This window comes from Dryobates pubescens, chromosome 19 (genome assembly GCF_014839835.1).
Source record: "Dryobates pubescens isolate bDryPub1 chromosome 19, bDryPub1.pri, whole genome shotgun sequence".
NCBI classification, from domain to species: domain Eukaryota; kingdom Metazoa; phylum Chordata; class Aves; order Piciformes; family Picidae; genus Dryobates; species Dryobates pubescens.
The window spans coordinates 4,072,447-4,097,415 of NC_071630.1; the positions used below are offsets into that span (position 1 = coordinate 4,072,447).

At 50.7% G+C, this 24,969-nt stretch overlaps 1 protein-coding gene across 1 annotated transcript in view; it reads right to left on the reverse strand.

The window, feature by feature from the left end:
* Window positions 1–24,969, reverse strand: part of PEPD (peptidase D) — a 92,429-nt gene that overhangs the window by 40,463 nt on the left and 26,997 nt on the right. Inside the window, exons 10-11 of the mRNA XM_054170019.1 lie at window positions 8,436–8,504; window positions 3,229–3,306 (exon numbers count right to left, since the gene is read on the reverse strand). Of these exons, the coding sequence (XP_054025994.1) occupies window positions 3,229–3,306; window positions 8,436–8,504 (147 nt within the window). The remainder of the gene's footprint in view (window positions 1–3,228; window positions 3,307–8,435; window positions 8,505–24,969) is intronic.

Genomic DNA, 24,969 nt, shown 5'->3' on the forward strand with positions numbered 1-24,969 from the left:
TGGAGAGGGCCTGGGCAGCTCCTGGTTTCCAATGCAACATTGCCCCCAGCTGGGCACACAGCTCTGCTTCCCAGGCTGGCATCCTGCAGCGTGGTGAATTCCAGTGCAGGCTGCAGGAGAGCCACAGCCAACTCCTGCCAGCTTTGGCAACACACTTTTCTCAGGCACAACTAAGTCTTTTAGCTGACTTCCTGAGAGTCCTCTCAGTGTTTGCTGGAATGAGAGTCCCTGTACAGCACACACTTCCTCCTGCCTGCTGAGAGAGAGCTGTGCAGCACTGGAGTAGATTGCTGATGGAGCCCCAGTGCAGTCATGGGGCATGGACAGCAGTAAGGTACACAGCTCCCACAGGAGGTGGCAGACCTCCTGACTGGAGAAACTCAGCTGGCATGCTGATCAGAAGAGTCAAACCAGCAAAGTAACTTCTGTGGGACCTCACAGGAGGCTTCACTTTCATGAACCATCAACAACTGGACCTGACCAGTGCTCGAAGTGAGCAGCTTCCTTCTGCACACCTCAGACACCCTGAAGTGACCATGATGCACTGGTCCCAGACCTGCAGAGGGACATTGCAGAGCAGCCACCTTGCCTGTGCTGTCCAGAGCAGCCACAGCACAGCAGTGCTGTGAGGGTACTGAGTGGGACCTGCCCAGGCCAGGCATGCAGCAGCCCTTTGTCAGCACTGGGACTCGGCAGGGTGCTGCCAAGGGTCACAAGTGCTGAGCACTTTGGCTCAGCAGACAGTGATTTTCAATACTCTGCAAAACCAGACTGGACCAGGTCACCCCCCAGAGTGTCACCAAGTGCTCCAAGGCCAGTGACTGCCAGGAGAAGCTGATCACTAGGTGCTGCCCTTTCCCTGAGCCATGTTTGCCAGACACTGAGCAGGGAGCCAGGGCTGAAGGTGATGCCCCTGCAGAGAGCCTTCCAGTAACAGCCACACCTACTTCAGTAATGTCTGGACTCAGGACTGTTTTCTCCCATTCCTATCACTGAATTGTGAGCCTCATGAAAAACCAAGTTGTCTTTTAGTACCACAGAAGCATTGTCTGTTTACCAGGTGCTGCAGCAGCCATGCTGGTTAGCTGCAATAATACAACCACCGCCTGCCCTGCCTGCGGTGCCCAGAGCCCCAGGGCAGGCTGCACAGTCAGCTGTCACCTGCCCCAACACTCCCAACACACACCTAGAGCACACCCCTCAGCTTCAGCACCTCTGATGGTTCCAACAAGCAACCTCCCAAGCAACAAAGGTGAGAAGAGAGGTTTGCTGCCCCAGGCTTCCTCTGCCAGCTTGCTCCTTTCCTGACACATGGCTCCAGTGCGGCAGGGGCAGAATACAGAAAGGAGTACCCAAGGGGACTTCATTTCTGGGCAGCACATCCTGTCCATGGTCAGAGCTGCTGACCCTGATGATTTTTGCAGGAACATGCTGGTCTTGACTGAACTTTCCATGAAGGTTATTTCCCAGGGCCAAGTGGTAACTTCTAGCCAAAGCAGAAGTATTTTTGCCTGTGATCCCCTGCTGATGCCACCAAACCCTTGTAACTCACAAGGGGCAACCAAAGCATGCACTTGAGTGCTCTGGAGCAGCAAAGCATTACCCTTCCAAATGGATTTTTTTTAGCATTCAGGCGCCTTGGTGACTGATTTGCTAATATTGCACTGCACTGCTTTGGACACAAAAATCCTGAGCAGCACATGTCTGCAAACTCCTGGCTGCTACTCACAGCCACTACATAATGTTAAGAAAAAGGCAGGAAATTCTACAGAATAATAAAAATCATACCAAGCACCCAGCCTTCCACTTCTACTCCATACAAGTACAGGAACGTTGCCTTAGATTGACGCCTAAAGCAGGCAGAGAAGGGACCAACCCCTGAAGCACCCCTTGCTCTCCAAACGGGAAACTGTCTTTCCTGTGTCAGGGCTTCCCAGGATCATCCAACAGAGGGCTCCCAGGAGCTATTAAAGCTTAACTGAGAGCCAAGAGTTGCAGCTCTAACACACCCACAGCAAGCGGCAGGCTGCTGTGCTCCTGACCCTTTCTGCATGCACACAGAGCACAGGCAGACCTCATCCCTATTGCAGCTGGATGCAGCTCTTCAGTAAGTGGCCAACGCTCTCCCAGCCCTCCACCCCATTGCTGGAGCTAAGGGTCAAGAGCAAACTCAGACACATTTGCAGCTCTCCTTGGACTAACACATCCAAGTGCCGGGTTCTGCACATTGGCCACAACAACCCCATGCAGTGCTACAGGCTGGGGTCAGAGTGGCTGGAGAGCAGCCAGGTAGAGAGGGACCTGGGGGTACTGGTCGATGGTAGGCTGAACATGAGCCTGCAATGTGCCCAGGCAGCCAAGAGGGACCATGGCATCCTGGCCTGCATCAAAAACAGTGTGGCCAGCAGGAGCAGGGAGGTCATTCTGCCCCTGTACACTGCACTGGTTAGGCCGCACCTCGAGTACTGTGTCCAGTTCTGGGCCCCTCAGTTTAGGAAGGAGGTTGACTTGCTGGAACGAGTCCAGAGAAGAGCAACAGAGTTGGTGAGGGGTTTGGAACACAGCCCTGTGAGGAGAGGCTGAGGGAGCTGGGGTTGCTTAGCCTGGAGAGGAGGAGACTCAGGGGTGACCTTATTGCTCTCTACAACTACCTGAAGGGAGGTTGTAGACAGGCAGAGGTTGGTCTCTTCTCCCAGGCAGCCAGCACCAGAACAAGAGGACACAGTCTCAGGCTGCACCAGGGGAGGTTTAGGCTGGATGTTAGGAAGAAGTTCTACACAGAGACAGTGATTGCCCATTGGAATGGGCTGCCCGGGGAGGTGGTGGAGTCACCATCATTGGAGGTGTTCAGGAGGAGACTTGATGGGGTGCTTGGTGCCATGGGTTAGTTGATTAGGTGGTGTTGGATTGGTTGATGGGTTGGACGTGATGATCTTGAAGGTCTCTTCCAACCTGGTTTATTCTATTCTATTCTAACTAGACTCTCAATACAGGCATTTCTTCAGCTAAACTCTAAGTGTCTTTGGCAGAGAACTGCTTGTACACAATCTCTTTGCCCTAGAGGCAACATATAGGTCCACAGGACCCCTGGAAGAAACCTGCCTAGTGTAGTAAGCAACACCACATTCTACTGCAAGGACCTGGACTTTCATCACTGTGCACTCACAAGGTGTGTGTGGGAACCACAGCAGAACAGAAACATGAAGCAAACTTTAAGCCTTTACTCACCACAGGTCTCCATCTTCAATAGTCCTGTCGTTTGGGGCTCCAGCGTGGCCATAGTGCAAAACAGAGGAGTTCTCCCCACTGAGAGATGGAAAGGAAATGCAGCACAATTAATGCAGGCAGTGACATGGAGGTGCACAACAAGAGAAGGGACACTGCAGACATGGGACACTGTAACCACCAGTGTGCTCATGTGTCACATGGAAAACACTGCAGCAAACACCACGGGCCCTGCCCCTCTGGGCTGGAGCACACCCAGTAGGATGGGCACCGAGGGGGCATTTTGCTGCTCCAAGACAGAATCTTTCTGCAGGAGCTTGGCACAGGTGACACAAACACTTCCCACATCTGTGGCAGCGCTAGGCAAGCACTTACGCAAAGGTCATTTTTCAACCTCTGCCCTTTCTTAATTACCACCTCGAGTGTTTCCCTACCTAAGGTTAAACATTGCGAGCTGTAAAGGCCAGCCTTGCGCTGCAGACAAACCTGACACGTCCGAGGGGCTCCAAACCAGCTGCAGGCTCTGCCGGGCTCGGTCTGACGGCTGCCGCACGCTGCTCAGCGCCGCCGCCAGCGCCCCCTGCCGGCAGCTCTCCACAGCTCTGACACTGACCTGACCTCTGCGAAACCGCAGAGATTGTTGTTCCTGGAAACCTTTCAGCTGAAGATGCTGATTCCCAGGAACAAAACCTCTCTGGAGAAGGCTGGGCCCTTGTTCTGCACTTCTGAAGCTCCAGGAGCCACTCAGTACCCTACATTTGTCCTTTGCATCCTCTCTACCAACATCCCCCCACACCTATCAAACACCAGCTGGACACCTGGTAAAGATCTTGAGCTTAACCTCTTTTTCCTTTGGTTCTCTCCTCAGACAGCTGAAGAGCAAAAGCGAGAGAGCACAGAGCTAGAATGACATCAAACCTAAAATAGAGCTGCTGGGACAGGCTTACTGCAGCAGCTCTCTGACCCCTCCAGCTGCCTTGCCAAGCTGCAGTCCACCTTGCAGGAAAGCTCTGCTAGTCACCCTGCTCCAACCTGACTCCTCCAGGTCATGGTGGTGCAACACTTTTGTATCTTTGGTGAAAGGAACTTCAGGCTCAGCTCCAAGGAGCCTCTTGTTGAACCTGGAGTGTGCCATGTGAGGCACTACTCCCAGCAGCCCCTGGACACACAGAGGAGCAAAACCAGTCACACATGCAGTGCCTCTCCCGAGGCTCACCCTCAGGATACACCCAGTGCTGGTGAGCAGTTAGACATTCAGGGCACCACTGCTCATCCAGCAATGGTTATGGAGCAGTGGATCCTGCCTGAAGTTTCTGAAAGCTCTCAGTGCAAGGGGCTGGATGATGTTGATGCTATGAGAGCAGTAAAGGTTGATTATTCAGTCTTTTTCAGCATCTGAGAAGCAGTCTGCAGTTAGGCAGTGGAGTGTCCTGAATCACTGAATGATGGGAATGATTTTCTGAAACAAGGTGCAGCTCTTGAAATGCTACCTGCTTTGTGGTTGTCCCACCCCACCAGGCTAGAGTGGCATCTGAACTGCTGCTGAAATGCAGGTTAAGGGCAGCCCTTCCCCATGCGTGGTGGTTTTCAGAGGTGCTGACCTCCAGGGAGGCAGCTGCCAGTGGCCCACAGCTCCCCACAACACTTCATTCTGAACCCTGGCTTTTGGTGCCATGATGATGAAGCAGCAAAGACACCACTTCTTTGTCCTTCCAAGGCCCTCCAGTGTGGTGGGATGGGACAGCCACAAGCTCCTTTCTGGAGCTGAACCCACAGGACACTGCTGGGTGTCCCCATGGGGTCACAAGGAACCACTACACAAACACCTGGGAAACGTTTCTGTAGGCTTAGCAAGGCCTCTGATGTTCTGCAGCACCCACAGCAGACCCTGCCCCCAAGCTCTGATTTACTGCCAGTGAATGCAAAGGCTCTGTGGCTGTGGAAGCCAACAAGAGAGACAGCTTGGTCTGACCACCAGCGCCTCCGACAGTATCCTGAGCTGGGGTCTCACTGCTAGGGGATGGCAATTCTCAGGTTCTGTGAAGGCACTTAAAACAGCAAACTCCTCAGGTGCCCCATTTGCCATAACCCTGCTCCTGCTCCAATTCTGCATACAAATTGGGAATGTGCATTCACAAATAAGCAATGGAGCAAAGAGCAGAAAGAAGCCAGGACACTAATTGTCCTTGTCGCCTCAAGAGCAGTATAACATTAGTGCCATTAAAGTAAACTTATTGTGTGTCTCTGGTGCAGGGCAAACCTTTGTGAGCAGTGGAGCACAGACACCAACAGAGAATACATCCAATAGCCCTTCCAATAGAGAAGGGCTGGTGGGAGATGTGACTGTGGGAGGCTGCCTAGGGTGCAGTGACCACGAGATAGTGAAGTTTTCAATATGCAGGGAGATAGGGAGGAGCACCAACAGAACCTTCACCTTGGACTGCAGGAGGGCAAACTTCAGCCTGCTTAAGAAACTTATTTGTAAAATTCCCTGGATACCAACCCTCAAGAACTGAGGGGTCCAGGAGGGTTGGACCTGCTTCAAACAGGAGCTCTTGAAGGCACAGGAACTGGCAGTTCCCATGTGCCGAAAGATGAGCCCAGGGGAAGGCGACCGGCCTGGATGAGCAAGCAGCTCCTGGAGGATTTAAGGGGAAATAAGAGGCTGTATCACCTTTGGAAGGAGGGGAAGGCTTCTCCTGGTATGTTTAAGGAAGTTGGTAGATTATGTAGGAAAAAAATTAGAGAGGCAAAGGTCCAGTTGGAACTGAAGCTGGCCACCTCTGTCAAAGACAATAAAAAGCATTTTTACAACTACATTAACACTAAAAAGAAGGGCAAGAAGAACCTCCACTCCTTACTGGACCTGGAGGGGAACACTGTGACTGAAGACGAGGAAAAGGCTGAGGTCCTGAACACCTTCTTTGCCTCAATGTTTAACAGCAAGGCAGGAGTTCAGGACGAGTGGCCTCCTGAGCTGGGCCATGGGGTTGGGGAGCAGTGTAATGCCCCAGAAATCCATGAGGAATTAGTTCGGGACCTGCTGAGCCACTTGGACACTCACAAGTCCATGGGACCGGATGGGATCCATCCTAGGGTGCTGAGAGAGCTGGCAGATGAGCTGGCCAAGCTGCTCTCCATCATTTTCCTCCAGTCCTGGCTCACTGGAGAGGTCCCAGATGACTGGAAACTGGCCAACGTGGTCCCCATCCACAAGAAGGGACGGATGGAGGAACCTGGAAACTCCAGGCCTGGCAGCCTGACCTCAGTGCCAGGGAAAGTGATGGAGCAGATTATCCTGGCAGCAATAACTGCGCACCTGAAGGATGGCCAAGGGCTCAGGTCCAGCCAACATGGATTTAGGAAGGGCAGGTCCTGCCTCTCCAACCTGATCTCCTTCTATGATCAGGTGACCCGTCTGGTGGATGTGGGGAGGCCTGTGGATGTGGTCTACCTGGACTTCAGCAAGGCCTTTGACACCGTCCCCCACAGCAGATTGCTGTCTAAGCTGTCAGCTCGTGGCTTGGACAGCAACACTTTGTGCTGGGTTAGGAACTGGCTGAGGGCCGAGCCCAGAGAGTGGTGATGAATGGTGCCACATCCAGCTGGTGGCCAGGCACCAGTGGCGTCCCCCAGGGATCAGTGCTGGGCCCCATCCTCTTTAACATCTTCATTGATGATCTGGATGAGGGCATTGAGTCAGTCATCAGCAAATTTGCAGATGACACCAAGTTGGGAGCAGATGTTGGTCAGTTAGAGGGCAGAAGGGCTCTGCAGAGGGACCTCGACCGACTGCACAGATGGGTGGAGTCCAATGGGATGGCATTTAACAAGTCCAAGTGCCGGGTGCTGCACTTTGGCCACAGCAACCCCATGCAGAGCTACAGGCTGGGGTCAGAGTGGCTGGAGAGCTGCCAAACAGAGAGGGACCTGGGGGTGCTGATCGACAGCCACCTAAACATGAGCCAGCAGTGTGCCCAGGTGGCCAAGAAGGCCAATGGCATCCTGGCCTGCATTAGGAATAGTGTGGCCAGCAGGAAGGTCATTGTGCCCCTGTACTCTGCATTGGTTAGGCCACACCTTGAGTCCTGTGTCCAGTTCTGGGCCCCTCAGTTTAAGAAGGACATCGAGACACTTGAACGTGTCCAGAGAAGGGCAACAAGGCTGGGGAGAGGCCTTGAGCACAGCCCTGTGAGGAGAGGCTGAGGGAGCTGGGATTGTTTAGCCTGGAGAAGAGGAGGCTCAGGGGTGACCTCATTGCTCTCTACAAGTACCTGAAAGGTGGTTGTAGCCAGGAAGGGGTTGGTCTCTTCTCCCAGGCAACCAGCACCAGAACAAGGGGACACAGTCTCAAGCTGCGCCAGGGGAAGTTTAAAGTTTAGGCTGGAGGTGAGGAGAAAGTTCTTCACCGAGCGAGTAGTTCGTCACTGGAATGTGCTGCCCAGGGAGGTGGTGGAGTCACCATCCCTGGAGGTGTTCAAGGGGAGATTGCACATGGCACTTGGTGCCATGGTCTAGTCATGAGGTCTGTGGTGACAGGTTGGACTCAATGATCCTCAAGGTCTCTTCCAACCTTAGCAATACTGTGATACCGTGATAGAGACACCTCAGCTGGCTGTCAGAGATCTTGGACCAGATCAGTTCCACTGATCACCCACCACAGCACAACTGTCCTTCAGCACGTAGCCTGCACACAAAAAAATGTGCATTCCTGCAGCTGCAGGCAGAACTGTGCTAATACTTTCCCAAACACAATGCCCTCAACACTAGCAGTTCAGCAAGAAAGAGGAAAAAACACCCACACTCCAAAAAGCTTCCTTCAGTCACCTCCTGACCTCTGAGGTAAAGAATGTTGAGACTGCTGTGAAATACTTCAGGTGTGTTTCAAAGGGAGTATTTCTGGGCACCAGAGAATAGCTCTGCAGCCCTTCTGCACAATGCTATTTAATAGGAAGCCAGTTGCATCACAGATCTGAGCACTGATGTGACCCTGGCAGCATCAGCGGCCGCTGGGCAATCTCCAGAGTGCTGCAGGCTCCTCTGAGGCACAGCACTTGTCACCTGCCTTTGGCACTTCCAGAAGAAGCAGCTCCAGCCTTGCCCTGGTGCCACCTGCAAACACATCCCATGCCTAAAAGGAACCATTTGGCAAACACCCAGTGGGAACATGACCACAGAGTGCAAGTGCTGAGCCCGCAGCAGTCACTCACCTGCCACAGATGCAAGTGTAGGAGGTGTGCCGCATGCCCCCACGAGCGTAGCAGTAGTGCTGGAACAGGCTGCAAAGGGAGAAAGGTTGCAGTTAATAACAGTCAGGGAGAAAAGCAAGTCCTGCTTGAGTACAGCTCCAACCCCTCACCACAATGAGCAAAACTGGCAGCTCAGGGACTGGATTTTCAGGTGTGTGTCTGACAGGTCTGCTGTCAGAAAAGCAGTACACAAGGTACAGCAGAGCCAGGGACAGCGGTGGGCCAGGGGCTTATGAGGGTGCTTATAATGAAAGCGTATTTCTATTCTTTAAACTGTCACACTGGCTCCCTCACTGGTGGGAGGCATTTCAGATCCACAAGCATTTCTTCAGTGCCCCTCGGAGAAAATCGCCTCCCGCTGAAAAGAAGCCTGCCCACACTTCAGGAAGTGCTTTGGAACACAGCCCTTGGGACTTGCCTGGAAATGCAAGCAGTGGGTTTGAACCACCAGCTGGAAACCACAGCAGCTTAAGAGAGGTCTGCACACACCTGGGAATCTGTTCTGTAGGCTTGTGGGGGTTTTATGACCAGAGTTGGAAGGCACAGGTGAGTATATGTTAGTCACCTGTCCACTGAATTACTTCTGAATTACAGCTGGAATCTGCCCCTGTGCCTTGTACTGGGTAAAGATCAAACACAGCCCTAAGGCAGCCTAAAGCCCAAAGCTTTTGGAAAGGGCTCACAAAGGGGCAAACTTTGCAGAGCTGAGCTCTCTATTTATTCCAGGGCTGAAGGCCACCATTCTCATCACTTACACAAATACCTTCACACAAGAGAGCCTCAAAGCCCAAACAACACTAAATCAGGTCGAGGGAAGGAAAAGAGGGGTCAGTTACAACCCAGCAGTGGATACAGGAGCAAGGTGAGCAGTGCTTCCTTGGATCCCACACCTGGCACCAGGAGGTTCTTCAGTGCAGAGCATTACCTTCGTTAACCAATTCACTTCAGCCATGCCATTTATTTTCCACGGGCAACTAGATGCTCTAAGGCTTAGTTCATCTAATCCCATTCTCATTTAGCTCACAGCCCAACGCAGCAGCACTGCAAAGCACGTCTGAGGCTGGTTTAATAGCACAGAAGTCAGCACTTCGGTGCAGAAGAGTGGAGAGCAGGATAAATAATCCAGTTCACTGCTCATGAGCACACAGTGCATTACAAACTTGCACCAGATCAGGAAAATTAGCCCCATAAGCAGCTGAGCAAAGGTTTTTTCTACACCTTGGAGACAACACCATGAAAGATTTACAAAAGCAGTGTTAGTATTTAAGTGGAAATTGTTATCTAACTCTGCAACCTCAGCAGCAGCTGCTGCTGTTCCAGAAACTTGGAAGACAACTGAAGAGGCCAGGCCCTGGCACTAGGACACTTGCTCTAGTGCTCTGTAAATGCACTTTTTCAACAAGCTATGTTTAAATAAACGCTCAGAGAGCTTTTTAAGAAAGTCTTCAAGTATGGCTGTCAAATTTTGAATTTCCTGAAACTCTTTGAACTCTGCTCAGGAGATTCCCCTGTCGTTTGACTGATCTCCACAAAGCCTGGCTGGCTGATGGATTCAAATATTAGCACTACTGAACTGCTGAAGTCTTTACAGCTACTGGTTCACAGCCATTCAGCTGATTGAGATGTTCACAGCATAGACCTGCAAGGACCTCCATGCTAATTCTGACAGCCTCCCAAGCCAAGGTCTGCCTTGCTTCCTGGCTTTTTGTGTGCAGAAGCCAGACTGCAGCAAGCGTGGCTGTCAGCAGAGAACTTGCCTCTGCCAGAGCTGCTGAGCCTGCCAGGGGACAGGGCAAACAATTAAGGGTTACCCAGAGGACTGCACCAGAGCTCTAGGGAGTCAAAGAACCACTGCTAAGTGACTGACACCCCAAGCATAACCATTGGCAGAGGCTGCCACCACTGAGGCCTCAGCTGCGGTTGCACCATCGCAAGCAGTGACTGCAACTTGACCTGAACTGTGCCTGGGCTGACAGAGGCACCAGAGCCTCTCTGCAGTCTCCTGCAGCAGCAAGTCACAGTGAGGCTGCATCAGCCCCCAGCTGGGTGGGCCAACACTGGCCACAGGGAGAGCACAGCTGCATAACGTGGGCTTAAGGTGGGACCCTGGCTGTCTCCTGTCCTGTGTGTGCTGTTGCCTGCCCCTCTGCAACTGCCCAGCTGTTGTAAGGCAGCTACACAGCAGCGGCTCCTCCTGCACAACAATCTGTTTCCTACAGCAGAAGGGTTTGTAAAGGAGTTCCCAGTGATCACCAAATGCATAGGTGGCAAGCAGACCCCAGTGCCACACTACAGAGAAGCCATCACCAAGAAGGGTCTCCCTCTTGCTTCTTCACCAGCTCCATCTGGAGTCAGATTCACCGGTAGAGAGGCAACACTAAGGTCTGCACTGTTCTGACTTTCACACTGAGCCTGCTACTACAGAAGAGATGGCAGGAGTTTTTGTTAGACTCATTGCTCTGTTTCCAGCTCTAATAATTCTAGATCTCAACTGGCATATTTTAAATTAAATTTTTTTGTACTTTAAACCTATTTATCAACAGCTAATTAATGAGGTCTAAATCCTTTGATGACAGAATGATTAAACTGGGTTTTAACTAATCCATCTTTAATTAAAATGCTGCCAGCAAACCATTTCTGGATGTGTAAAAAGGACACAGTTATAGATGCTCACTCTTTAACTATGCATTATGTAAAGCCAATAATTAGAAGAACTCATGATTTCAATTATATTTTAATTACTGTTACATATAAAACATGCTTTAATAGATGTAATGCAATACATTTCCTTTCTTTACAACCCACTAATCATTCCTATTGGGGTGACGACCAAATAAAAGGAAGCTTAATATATGCACTGGTGCAGGAATCCCGGTTAGCTCTCAGCCAATTCTCTCTCCATTCCCTCTCTGCAGCAGAAAGGTCCTTAATTATCTCCAGAGCTAGCCCAGAGATGAATCCCCATAAATCCCTGTTAACACTCTCAAAGGAGATTAACCATAACTGACCAGAACAAAGAGGAATGCTTTATCCTGATTAGTGCTCTCTCCTGTCTCTGAGTTTCCCCATCTCAAACCACCTAGCCGAGGGAAAGCCACAAGCTGCCACTTGTATCCAGCTCCCTGCTCCTTTCCTTTGCACTTTCAGGGAGCAATAGGAGCCAAGACATGCTTCAGTCACTGCAGGAGGCATTGGTTTTCATTTGTTTAGGGTATCCCTGGCCTCCATCCGGGAGGGGAGGGTGGCAGGTGAAGATAATGTGATGACTGCAGCCAGCTCCCCAGTATCTGCAGGAGTGGGCACCTGAGACATGCAGATGAAGGTGATGGATGTTTAACTCTTCCCCCCTTTGGGTAAGTCACTTCTGAATGCCAATGTGGGACAAATTGTTCCTTTGTGAGCCCCAGAGAGCAGAGAGAGCTGCTCAGGGATGTTCACTACCTTGTGGCAAGCCAAACTTTTCAACTGCATCTTCATACAGGGGTGGGTTTTGCTGAGGCAACCCCAAATGCCATGAAGTTACTAAACATGTCTCTAAGCTCTGCATGCTCCACAGCAGCTGTCAAACACAGAAAACTCAGTCGTAGGGGTTCACTGCTTTCAGTGATACGAATCTGCCATGGGGAAACTGATCAGCTTCAGGCAGAAGTCCACTTGAGTTGCCCTTTCCAGTGACCTGATGCACAACCAAGCAGGTGCTCTGTGCCTCTGCTCCTGACTCACATGTGAGACGGGCTCCACTCTGCAGCCTCCAAGCTCCACCCAGGCTCCCTGAGAACACTCCTTCCTTTTTAAAGGATTGCAGGAGCTCTTCCTTGCAAGCCCCCACCCAGACTCTCCACTGTGTCATGCATGGCATCCAGCTGCTTGCTCCACCACCTCAGCAGCCTGGTAGAGCCAAGACAAGTGATGAGCAAGTGAGGCTGCACCTGTTCCCATCCCCTGGCCTCTCCACCAGTGACTGTTTGCAGGGTCTTCTAAGGTGCCTCTCAGCTCGAGGCCAAGGACAAGACTGCATGCATGTTAGAGAAATATTGGAGCAGAACAATATTGAGCTGCTGGAAGCACTGGGACAGGACAGTGGCAAGGCCAATACTAGGGTGGCAGAAGCCAGTCAGAGACCCATGGATGAAAGCAGCAGCTTGTCTTACAACCTAAGGTGCTGAAGTGTTTCAACGATTTGCTTTGCAGATGGCTCCTGGCCACAGAGTGCTCTGTTGTCCTTCTCTGTCTGCAGAGCCTTTCCACAGAGCCAGGGCCAATGCCAGCTGCCCACCTGCTTTCATGCCCAACCAGTGCCTTGCACAGGAGCAACGCAGAAAGGCCAAGGGGGTGGGCATTTGCTCAGACCATTGCTGGCAGACCACTTTACTTCCCCAAAGGCAGAAAACTGCAACCATGCCTGGATCTCCCATAGCCTTCTGGAGGAAGGCAGAGCATCGCTGTTTGCCCAGCAGAGAACATCAACTAAGCATTCCAAACCTGCTGAAGCACTTCAGAACCACCTAGCTATGTCCAGATGCCCTCCAGGCTTCTCTTACAAGACTAGAACAAGGCATTGTATCTGGCTGGAGCCACTTCCAGACACTGTATTGTCAAAGGGGAAGCTTTCCTGGCTTGTCAGATAAACGCCCGCTCAGAGATGTCCTTCTCTAATCTTTCTGACCATCTTTCAAGGATTCTGACCATATAAATTGAGAGAAAAGCTGCCCAGAGGACTACACCATTTACCACAGATTACTTCTTTATAGAAGAATCAATTTTATAGTCTCCTGAATTTGAAACACTTGCCTCTTCAGTTCAGTGGAATTACTCTTTTGAGGGCCAAGCCTGAGATAGATGACTCCAAGGGTCCACTGAGGCTGCGACCTATCTGCTACAAAAAAAATCTAGAGAGGACTTTTAAGTCTTCAAAAAGGACTCTGAGTAAAGAAAACATCTATCAATACTTTCACATTACATGGCTAAAAGTGTCCAGATTCAGTTGTTGAGTCTCCAACAATCCCCTGTCCCAACAGGCCAGGGAGCTAAACTGAAGCCAGTCTAATGGAACAGCACCAGAGAGCGCTTCCAAGAGGCAGAGGAGGCTGTGTTCTCCTGCCTGCTGTTCTGGAAGCTCCTGCCTGTGCTTCTCTGCTCGTGCAGGGAGAAGTTTGCAAAGCTGCCATCAGAAGAACAAAGCCTTAAGAAATATTAACTGATTTCAGCTCCTGAGCAGACAAAGTGCAGCTCCCAAAGCAAACCCCAAAGCAGACCCAAACAGTGCCAGCGGCCCTCCAGCTCCTCCTATCCCAGGAAAAACCCCACAGTGCTGAGGGTGCTGCCCTCAGCACACCCTGCAGAGCACAGATCTCCATTCCAGTGACAGCAAAGGCAAAGCACATCCTCAACAGGACCTTCAGCCATCCCAGCTGTCATGCAAGGCTTGGCAAATCCACTGGCCTGCCCATACAGGACACACAGCAAACTGCCCAGCAGTTTCTGGAGATCCACTGCTTTTATCAGAGATTTAACTCCACAAGCATTAGAAAAATGACATCAACCAGCCATAACGGAGCCTAACATTTCACTGCGTGCCTGAAGCCCTCAAGATGTTTCAGCTACTCCCCTCCTTCTTCTGCTGGGGGCACCAGACCTGGATGCAGTACTGGCGGAGGAATTGAACCCCAGTCTGCACACACTGGTTGTTCCCTTCCCCCTGCTCCAAGTGCAAATCAGAACCAGGTGGTCTGCTAAAATTTAAACCACTTCTAGGCTCTTGTGTGCTGCACACAGACAAATGGGCATTAACATAAGGAGGGGACAGGAACAGCAGGTAAAGAGCATTCCTGTTCCCAGCACATGAGGGTGACCATGGTTGCCCTACACCCACAGGAGAAGCAGCACAGTACCTGAGACCTGTCTGGCTCCTGGATTGACTGAATAGTTAACCATGCAATTATTTTATGTTCAAACCAGCAATGTGGTCTATTAAAGCCCCTGACTGCCAAAAAGTCCATTTTCATTCTTTACCTTTCCAGTATATTTTAGGCTGTATTTTTCACAGGACTCCTTATTTAACTACAGTTGGCTGCTAATTCTACCACCAAATTACCTTTCCACTTCATTTCTGAGTTCAGTTACTTTCACCTTCCCCCAAGTATTCAGCAGAAATGAGTCAGATCAATAAGAATTGTCAGTTTTGATCTGCCTCATGAGATGCCCCAGCCCCAGATGGACCTAGCCTGGGTGACTGTTATTAACAGCCATTAGCCAGAGTGGCAGGAAGAGAGGACAGCTCCCTAGGCTTGGGCTGGCTTAAGTGGATACCAAGCCCAGACAGGACCTTGCAGCACTGTAAGTAACTTCACAGCTCTCCACTGTGGTTGAAGTCTCCCTGCTGTCAGAAGCAGTTAGGTCACATCACAGGAGATGTGCACGGCGCAGCGACAAGCACTTTGCTGAACGACAAACTCCATCTGCCTTAGCATAATAAATTAAAACTACTCAATGCAGGTACTTGAGCAAAGGTCTGAGAGAACAAGCCAGGTAGAGGAGGTTGTTTGACATGGAACTAATCAGAAAATCATTACAGGGAAGCAGAAAACACAGCAGCTCTGCTAGGTATCACTGGCTGCTACAGAGCAGCTCCCGCTTTGCCTCTGTGCTATCGACTCATGGCCTGGGTTCATGCCATCTGCACTTAAAATGGACTGGGCCCACACCAATCATTTGTCATTGGGCAGATGGCCAAGTGCCACGGCAGGTAAAGCATCCTGGGGCAACACCCAGGTTTCCTGAGCCAAAGCCAGGCCAGCAATATGATTCCCGCTGCAAAAGGAAGCAAAGAAACCTTCGGCACCAAGATGTGGCATGGCAGTCCTGGGTTTGATTAATGCAATGCATCTGGTCCTGACAGCATTTCACCTTCCTTTTGCTTGCAGACTTGATGCGTTTTGTTTCTGACATATTTGCAACCATCCATGTGAAAACAAACCCCCAAATCACATAAATCCCTGTACAATACAAATATCAAATGGAAGAGACCCCAAATCCAAATGAACTTAACCCAGAGCAGCTGTTGGAGAAGGGCTCAGGTGATTATAGAGTCAAGCTGCCATTTCTTCATCACTGCTGTGTTCAAAGCCACCCTTATTGCACTTTGAGGCCCTGGAACAGGCTGCCCAGGGATGTTGTGGCTGCCCCATCCCTGGAGGTGTTCAAGGCCAGGCTGGATGAGGCCCTGAGCAGCCTGGGCTAGTGGGAGGTATCCCTGCCCATGGCAGGGGGTTGGAACTGGATGAACTTTGAGGTCCCTTCCAACCCACCCTGTGATTCTTTGAAAACACATATTGGTTAAAAGCAGAGCTTTTGCCCTCCCAGTTCTTAGCAGCAATCTGAGGTTTATTATTCCTCTGAAATATTCCTCAAAGCAGCCTGAAAGCTGATGGTGTCAGGCTGGGAGCAGCACTGCCACGCAGGGTTTATGAGTCTGTCTCCGAGAGGTACACTTCTGGGGAGTTTAACAGATCCTTTGCTCTAACAACACAAATCAGCAAGACTGGTGGCTTTAAAAAGTATTCTTGTTAGCAGTCTGCCGCCTGAACATTGCTTCTATCAAAGTCCTGTGCCAGCTCACCCTAGAAATAAATTGCAACCTCATAAAATTGTCAAAACTGCATCCCTCAGGACCAGCCCAAGTTTGATTCACAAGCACTGCCTGCCTCGTAAAGCATTTGGTGTTTTGTTTCCCCAGTGCCAGGCGTAATCGCCCCATAAGCTGATTTATGCCGTGGGGCTGCAGAACATCCATTCACTGGGTAACAGGGCATCAAAGCCTTCACAGCTTCTGCTCCAAGCATTCCTGAGACTGCAAGAAGCAATGGGTGCAGCAAAGAAAGCATTGTGGGGGGAACAACAAAAGCAACCCAACAACAGAAGAGAGCTCTCTGCCGACTCTGGCCAGCCTAACACATTCTAGGGTGCAACAAGAGCCAGACTGGGGAAGCATGAAGAGATGAGAGGCAAAAATAAACAAACAAACAGAGTATTAAATAAACCCTGAGCTTCCTAATGAAGCAACAGCTCTCTGGCAGTGGGGTGGGGAAAGGTTTCCATTTGTGCCTGTATCAACATTTACACTGAACTCGGTATTCCCATGAGAACTGCAAAAATCACTTCATTGTAAATCAAACTGCACTGAATCACTCCAAGTATGAAGAGGAAATAACTCTAGCCAAAGGATTACTATGAATGAAAACTGCACCTGACTTCTCAAAAGGACTGGTTTTGGAACGGAGTGTGCAAGACAGCAGTCTGCTTGCAATGAAATGCCCACAAATCTGCGCTAAAAGTCCCATCAGAGTCTGCCACAGCCACTGGTGTGACACTGTGGGCACACTGCTGTAGAACAGTGACACTCATAGCACCCTGTGCACACAGGAGTTAAACCTCTGCTTTGGAGCAATGCTTTCCAGCTCCCAGATGATGAAAACACAACTTTTCTGTATTTTAATAGCAAATAAATTGTTGTGAGCAGTGGAAACTGCTAGAATGTAGGTATTAAAACTTCAGGCTCAGAAGAACCCCTCCTCCTCATGGCCAAGCTCTCCTAAGACAAAGCAGCCAGGGCCCCAAACAGCAGCACTGCCCCCACCCCCAGGCTGTAAAGATGACAAAGTGTGCCCACGGTGCAGGCTGCAACAGATTAGGTTTCAAATGAGCAAGGCATTAGGCACTTCTCAGTCTTTCACCTCAAGCCCCAGCTTCACACAAATCAACCACCCAGCTGCCTCCACCAAGCAGCATCCTGACAGTCACAAACTGCTTTTCTAACCCCAAATTCCAGCCCAATATTCCCGAGTTTTCTGAACTGTGGTGATTGACTTGAGTCAAAAAGCACTGCAGCAAGTGCTTCTGAAATATTCTGCAAGGCATCACATCCACCTCAGCATTCAGCTCCTCCACAAAAGACATACTGGAGATGGAAGAGGAGATCAGAGCAGGAATCTGATGCACAAGAGCTGAAGTGACACCACACATGCACCCCCTGTCAAGCTCCTCCAATGACAACATCCCCACATCACCTGGAGCTGAGATGAAACTGAATATTCTTCCAAGCAGCAGCACGATGTGAGCTATCCCTCAGCCTGACTCTGCAAAGGAACTGGACACCAGCTGGGATTCCTGCACCACCCATCCCCAGCACACACTCCTGGAGCTCCAGACAGGTGAGCAGGCAGTGACAACTAATTGTACAGCCCTGCCTTCCCCCTTACAGCTCTGGGGGTTACTTCAGAGCTTTACAGATGGATTGCAAAGCCATCTTGCAGATCCAAAAGAAGCCACTCCTCATCACCTAGTTAGAATTGCCTGGGCTCCTTTGTTTCTCTGCTCTTTGATCTCAAGGCCAGCAGCAGTGTCTACAAGTGCACTACCTGAGAGGTGCTTGCTCCCAGACACCTTTTCAGCACAGCTATGAACTGCCACCTCCTCCCAGTTCTGAAGGGAACCACCAAGGTGAATGCCTCATGGATTCAAAATACTACTTTGAGTTGATAGAAAAAGAGAGCCATACATGTAAACCCAGCTAGGACCAACTCAGAGACAATGGAGTGCAGGCTGCTGGTGCAGACCAAGGTGTCCAACTCTGACTACAACTCTTCACAGAAAGCAAAGCTGAACCCACACCTAACACAACCTTCCTCTGAGAGCAGCATCCTCAAAGGCAAGGCTGTACAATGTCCCTCTTAGTATCTCACAACTGCTTGCACCTTGCAGAAGCTTCTGAACCCATGCTGCAAGTTCTATCCATCTCATTACAGTTTTATCACAGCTAAAGAGCACTGGAGATGACACGTGAGAAAATCAAGGGGGACAGGGCAGGAAACTGCTGGCTTTGGAGCTGCTGCTGTGAGTAACAGGGAGCAATGAGTTCTCTCTCTCCTCGAATAATGCAGGTACTTTGACTGCCAAGCCTCGGCCAAACAGCAGAATCCAGGGGGTGCAAACACACACACCACACCCCTTCAGAAGGCAGCAGATTCCCCTGGGGGCAGGCATCAGCTGCTGCTAGCCACTGCTCTGGGCAGGCTGATGGCTCTTGCTCGGCACATTTCCCTCCTGCATACTGAGTATCAGATGCTAACCCATGTTCCTAAGCAACCCCACGCTCACTCCACAGCCTCCCGCTCTGCCACCAGCAGACAAGAGGCTTTAATCATCGGTTCAGACTGCACCCAACATGCAAGAATCCCATCAGGAAGGGCTTGGGCACAGCAGCATTGCATTAAGCAGCATCAGGAGCTCCAGCCCCTGTCTTGCCTTCACCAAGACACACAGAGCTCAGCTGAAGACAGCACTGCTGCCTCGGAGTTGTGTGTAAGGCAAGGGGGTCTAAAACCCTGGCTGGCAGAGGAGCTGAACATGTTCTTGCCAGCAGGTGTGGAAGCATTCTTTTAGAGGTACTGAGGGTTAAACTTTTTTCTGACAGTGATAATATTCAGTGCTGGGAAAAAACCCTCTGCACAGAATAATTGCTCCCACAGGGACCAGTCCATGGGTCACAGGTTTTTTTGCACTTGACAGCAACAGAGCCTTGGAATGAGATTTTCTCTACACCCCAGACTTGAGCCTGCAGCACAATCACAGTGTTTGCCCTAGCCCTAGAAGCTGAACTAAAGCACCACTTCCACGCTGTAATTATTCCACATATGTTCCAAAGACCCACGGGGAAATTTTATTATTCAGAAGAATAAATAGGGTAAAAATAAATGGGTTTTAATTTTAGCCAATTTTTACACTCCTTATGAATTTCCATTTTTCTTATGCAAGTTTAAGTCCATGGGAGGGAGGATTTGCCTTGGAGAAATAATTAAACTTTCATCTGCAGTTATGCTACTTAGCAAACACAGAGCCACCCACACAGCATACAACAGCCCAGTGCCATTCAGTGCCATGGAATGCCAGCACCAGCACCCACCCTTCCTCAGGGGATGCCAGCACCAGCACCCACCCTTCCTAAGCTCCCCTGCAGTGGCAAACTGAGTGCCTGCACTTTGACCTCCTGGCCACAGCACAGAGCAAGCAGAAGCACCAGAGCAGCTCAGGACGGAAGGAAGCTGGGGTCACAAGACAGAGCCTGATTTGCCCCTGATGAATTTTGCAATACTTAAGCTGCTCCTTGAGGATCATACAGTGATCTGTCAGATGGGACATGCACACCCTGCACCTTGAGGGGCAGCACAGGTTTCAGCACTCAAGGCGTGCTCACAAGGTCTGACCCAGTCAGCTGGGCAGGGGAGGGAGGGTGAGGAAGCAGGACTCCACCTAACTCAGCAAGATGCAGACATATTTTGGGACTCAAATCTACCAGTGAAACCTTCTCCAGTTCCTGGAACCTTTTCAACACTCCTTTTGTGATGCAGGGACCCACAAATGGCTACTGAGGTGCTCTCTAGGCAGCTCACAGAGTCTGCATGGGCACAGGCACATCTGCAGAGACGCCACCGCCTGTTCAGGGTCTGGCAGATCCACCCAAGAAGCTTCACCCAGTTGTACCATCACCTGTTAACCAGAGCCATCAGGATGCTACAGCAAGGCTCATCTGGAAATAAAGGCCAGGACTGCAGTGCTGAGCTGCTGGCAGATGTGACAGCTCCCAGGGGCGTTGTACCTAGGGAAAAGCGAAGGCCATGGCATCTAAACACTAAGGGATTAACTTGTGGAGTCTTCACACTTCACATCCCTCCCTGGTTCTTTTAAGCAGACAGGTTTCAGTAGAAGACACAGAGACAGTTGTCAGCAAAGCTCTTCATACCCCTCCCTTCCCAAGACTGCCTCAAGGCTCAGTTTGATCTGCTCAGGAAGAGCTGTTGAAAGTAAAACCCAAGTAACCAGAAAGGATGTTGGGTTTTGAGGAGTTCTCAATAGGGGCAAATTTCTTTCAGCAGAAACATCACCTCTGCTGCCTAACATCATCCCGAGCTTCACTGCAGCTTCATTTGCCATTGCTTCTGGCTGCTAACTCAGCTCCCTTCTGCTCTGCTCTGTAACCTCCCCCTGCCTCACACACTGTTCTGTGACCACCCTTGCCTCACACATTCCTCCATGACCCTCCCACCCACCCACTACCCCCCCTGGGCTCACACACTGCTCCATGACCCCACCCCGGGCTCACACACTGCTCCATGACACACACCCCCTTGCCTCACACACTGCTCCATGACCCCACCCCAGGCTCACACACTGCTCCATGACACACACCCCCTTGCCTCACACACTGCTCCATGACCCCCCCACCCCGGGCTCACACACTGCTCCATGACACCCCCACCCTTGCCTCACACACTGCTCCATGACCCCCCCTACCCTGGGCTCACACACTGCTCCATGACACCCCCACCCTTGCCTCACACACTGCTCCATGACACCCCCACCCTTGCCTCACACACTGCTCCATGACCCCCCCACCCCAGGCTCACACACTGCTCCATGACACACAGCCCCTTGCCTCACACACTGCTCCATGACCCCACCCCAGGCTCACACACTGCTCCATGACACACAGCCCCTTGCCTCACACACTGCTCCATGACCCCACCCCAGGCTCACACACTGCTCCATGACCCCACCCCAGGCTCACACACTGCTCCATGACCCCACCCCAGGCTCACACACTGCTCCATGACACCCCCACCCTTGCCTCACACACTGCTCCATGACACCCCCACCCCGGGCTCACACACTGCTCCATGACACCCCCACCCTTGCCTCACACACTGCTCCATGACACACACCCCTGGGTTCACACATGCAGTCTATAGTGCTGCTGGGACAGCAGAGGTGCAGTAGAGCCAGGCAGAGTGATCCCAGCCCTTGTCACAACAGCAGAGCCCTGAACAGTTCTGGGAATGCTGTGCCATGAGCTGGAAGGTGGCACTGTTTCAGCCAGGGAGCAGCCTGGCATGCTGCACCCTGGCTGCCGTGGGCATCCTCCCTCACCACCCACACACACATGCAAGGGGCCTGCAAAGGCTCTGCCCCAGCTGAGATTCCAAATGCAGGGAACTGGATCATGAACACCTGGCCATGCTTTCCAGGATGATTTGCTAGGGGAGCCAGTGACTTTCTCAAGAACATCCAAAGCACAAAATGAAGCAGGAGATGGCAAGTGGCAACTCCTGATGAGCTGAAACAATCATCATTCCACTGAGAGGAAATGCCCAAAGGAAAGCAAAATCACTCTGGCTACTTTATCTTTCCTGGTGAAATAGCATGGATGTTTTATGCTCAGCTTGTTCTACCAGAGCAAAGGAGAGAAAGATAAAGGAGAGATGAGAGCCATAATCCAGGAGAGCACTTCCACACTCACAGAGTGAAATTTGACATAGCAGGTATGACAGCAGCTCGTCTCAGAGCCCGAGCTCTGCCTGGAACCAGAGGCAGCACTTAACAAGAGTGGGGATAAAGAACTTGCAGCAGCCTCAGCTGGAGGATAGGCAAGATGCAAAAACAGCCTGCAAGTACTGCAGACTAAGAAGGGAAAGCCTCTGCAGCTGCCTTCTTGCCATTTTATTCCTGAAATTAGGGTTACAGCAGAGTGGAGTTAAGTGTGGTAGTAACTACTACAGAACCCCCACAACTCCTTGTGTGGCTGTGCAGACCTCAAGGATCCACTGCACACTGAGGAGCAGCCTGCACAACTGGGCAACAAGATCTTGACCTGGCTGCCACAGGCTCTGAATAAACTCCAAGTTCCCCCCCTAAAGCCCTATCTGCAGAACCAGTGTCACCCAGGAACCTCTCCAGCTGGCTGGTGGTAACCAGCTGAGATCAGATGGAGCACACGTGGCCCTTCATCACTGGTAGCAGCCTCAGTACCAAAGCATTCACAGTCACAAGAAAGAAATGCAAGCTAAGCTACAGAAAGCAAGCAGACGGGTGGGGAAGAAGTGACTGCCCCTAGCAAGCCAATAATGAGCCCAGCAGTGCCCCAGAGCTACAGGATCAGGCATCACCTGAGCAGCCATGGTCAGATGCTTCTTGCTTTGCTGCTTTTACTCATGGGAATAACAAGCAGCATAGGGTTGCCCACTCCTGACAGCACAGATCACACTCACAGCCCTTCACACTAGCTAACTGCTCCTTTGTCTTAACAGAGCCCACTCTGCAGGATCAGGATCCAAGGGCTTGAATCGCAGGTGCTGGAATCACAGCTCCTTGCAGCTCTGCAGAGGGATCAGAGACTGTCACCATAAAGTGACAGAACAGCTCCAAGCCCCTGCCATTAGCAGGCAGATCTTGGACAAGAGATCTTGGACAAGCCATTGAGCAGCTAGGCTTAGTGCTGCCCTGCATCAGCCAGGCAACAATGAGCACCTCACTGCTCCAGCAGCCCAGGCCTGTGCACTCTCTCCTGTCACAGGCCCTTCAGTGCTGTTAGGAACAGGATAAACCCCAGCAGAGTGGGCAATGCCTGCAGCAGCTGCATGGCTTCATGGAAGGAGTGGCTCTTCTGTTGCTACAGGAAACACTTGCAAGTCATTCCCCAAGCAAATCAACAGTCCCAAGAAGCCATCTGTAGTTCTCTTCAATCAAAAGAGGAACAAACCAGAAAATACACAGAAGGCTCGAAATGATTTGGTAAGTATGAAGCAGGTGAAGAGGCAGCATTCCAGCCATGGATGAACACTGACCTACAGAAGGTATCTCCTCCTGCAGCAGAGGAGTGGAGGGCTGTGAACAGATCTGCACCCTCAATGCTGTTCTTCACACACTCAGTTAACCCAGCTCAAGCCACAGATTCTGTCTCATCCTCCTCATGCTGAAGGCTTCTTTTATCATTTTGCTGCATTTTAACAATATATTCACTACAGGGTAGCTTCCTAATTAAGAGCCTTTAATTAAAGAAGATTAATTAAATATGAGATAAGCACAAATGCTAAACAAACTACTTGAGAGAAGCCCAGGCTCTGACCTACCAACTGCCTCTGCAATTACACACGCTGTGAATTACTGCTTGTGGATAATTGCCTGGGCTGGCTCCCTCAGTCAGCCCACCACAGATTAAACTTAAATAACACCACACCAAGAAAAGAAGTCAGGGCTGATTAGACTTGCACTTAAATGAGTTAGTTTTTTATGTATCTCAGTGGTAACACATTACTGCTGCAAAATCCTTTAGCAGCGCACCTCAGCCATGAAGAATGCTGCCAGTATACTCCTGAAGCCAGCTTTCAACACTCACATTAAAATAGCCTCCCTTACTGAGGGATTTCTCCATCATTTACCTTACTTCCTTCAAATGACTTCTCAGAGAGTACCCCACTCCCAGACACAGAGCTGGCTTTATGTATTGTTTATATATTGACAGAAGCAGAGAACTGTGGAGGTTGGAAGAGACCTCTGAGATCAGCCAGGCCAGGCAACACACTCTGGCTGTAGGATACAGAAGGAAAATGACTCCTCCTATGTAAGGAGGCTGCTTGTCTGAATGAACAAAGGCAATGCTGAGGACCTGAAAGGAGGTTGTAGCCAGGTGGGGGTTGGTCACTTCTCCCAGGCAACCACCAACAGACCAAGAGGACATAGCCTCAAGCTGCACCAGGGGAGGTTTAGGCTTGAGGTGAGGAGAAAGTTCTTCACAGAGAGAGTGATTGCCCATTGGAATGTGCTGCCCAGGTTGGTGGTGGAGTCACCACCACTGGAAGTGTTTAAAAAGAGCCTGGATGAGGCACTTGGTGCCATGGTTTAGTTGATTAGATGGTGTTGGGTGATAGGTTGGACTCAATGATCTCAAAGGTCTTTTCCAACCTGGTTAATTCTATTCTATTCTAACGGAACACTGTAATTGCTTTGGGGATCCCTGGCATTATCCTTCCTAGCAGACAGGGTCAGAGCAGCTTTGCACCCCTCACTCTGCTCCACAACATCAAAGCATGAAGTAAAGCAGAATGAGAGTGGGGAGTCACTGGCCACAGTGCGAGAGATCTTTATATTCATTTCAAAAATTCATCATTTCACAGTGGGAACCACAGAGGCACCTGGAGAAGAGGGCTACACAATTCAGGAAGCTTTCACAAAGGGAGTGGAAACCATAGAAACACCAGAAAATGAAACATTCCTCTCTTAAATACAAGTGTGAATGCTTCTGAGGAATCTGTACAGAGCAGGAAGTTTGGCTCTGCAGCCTCGCATCTCAGGTGCACCAAAGCTGCAGAATGCAAGCTGCCCACCCTCTTCACTCATAAAAACCACCCACCACCAAGAAACACCAAACACCTCCCCCCCCCACAAAAAAACAAACACCACCAAACAAAAATCCCAACCAAACAAGCCCCAAACCTCCACACACAAACCACCCAACAATGAAACAAACAAACCTCAAAATCAGCCAGACAAAAACCCCACAAATGTCAAAAAATCCCACAACAGCCCCTCCAAAAATAAACCCAACAAAAAAATCAAAGCCAAAAACCCAAGCCCAGAGCCAGAGCAGCCCTCCTGCACTATCTGA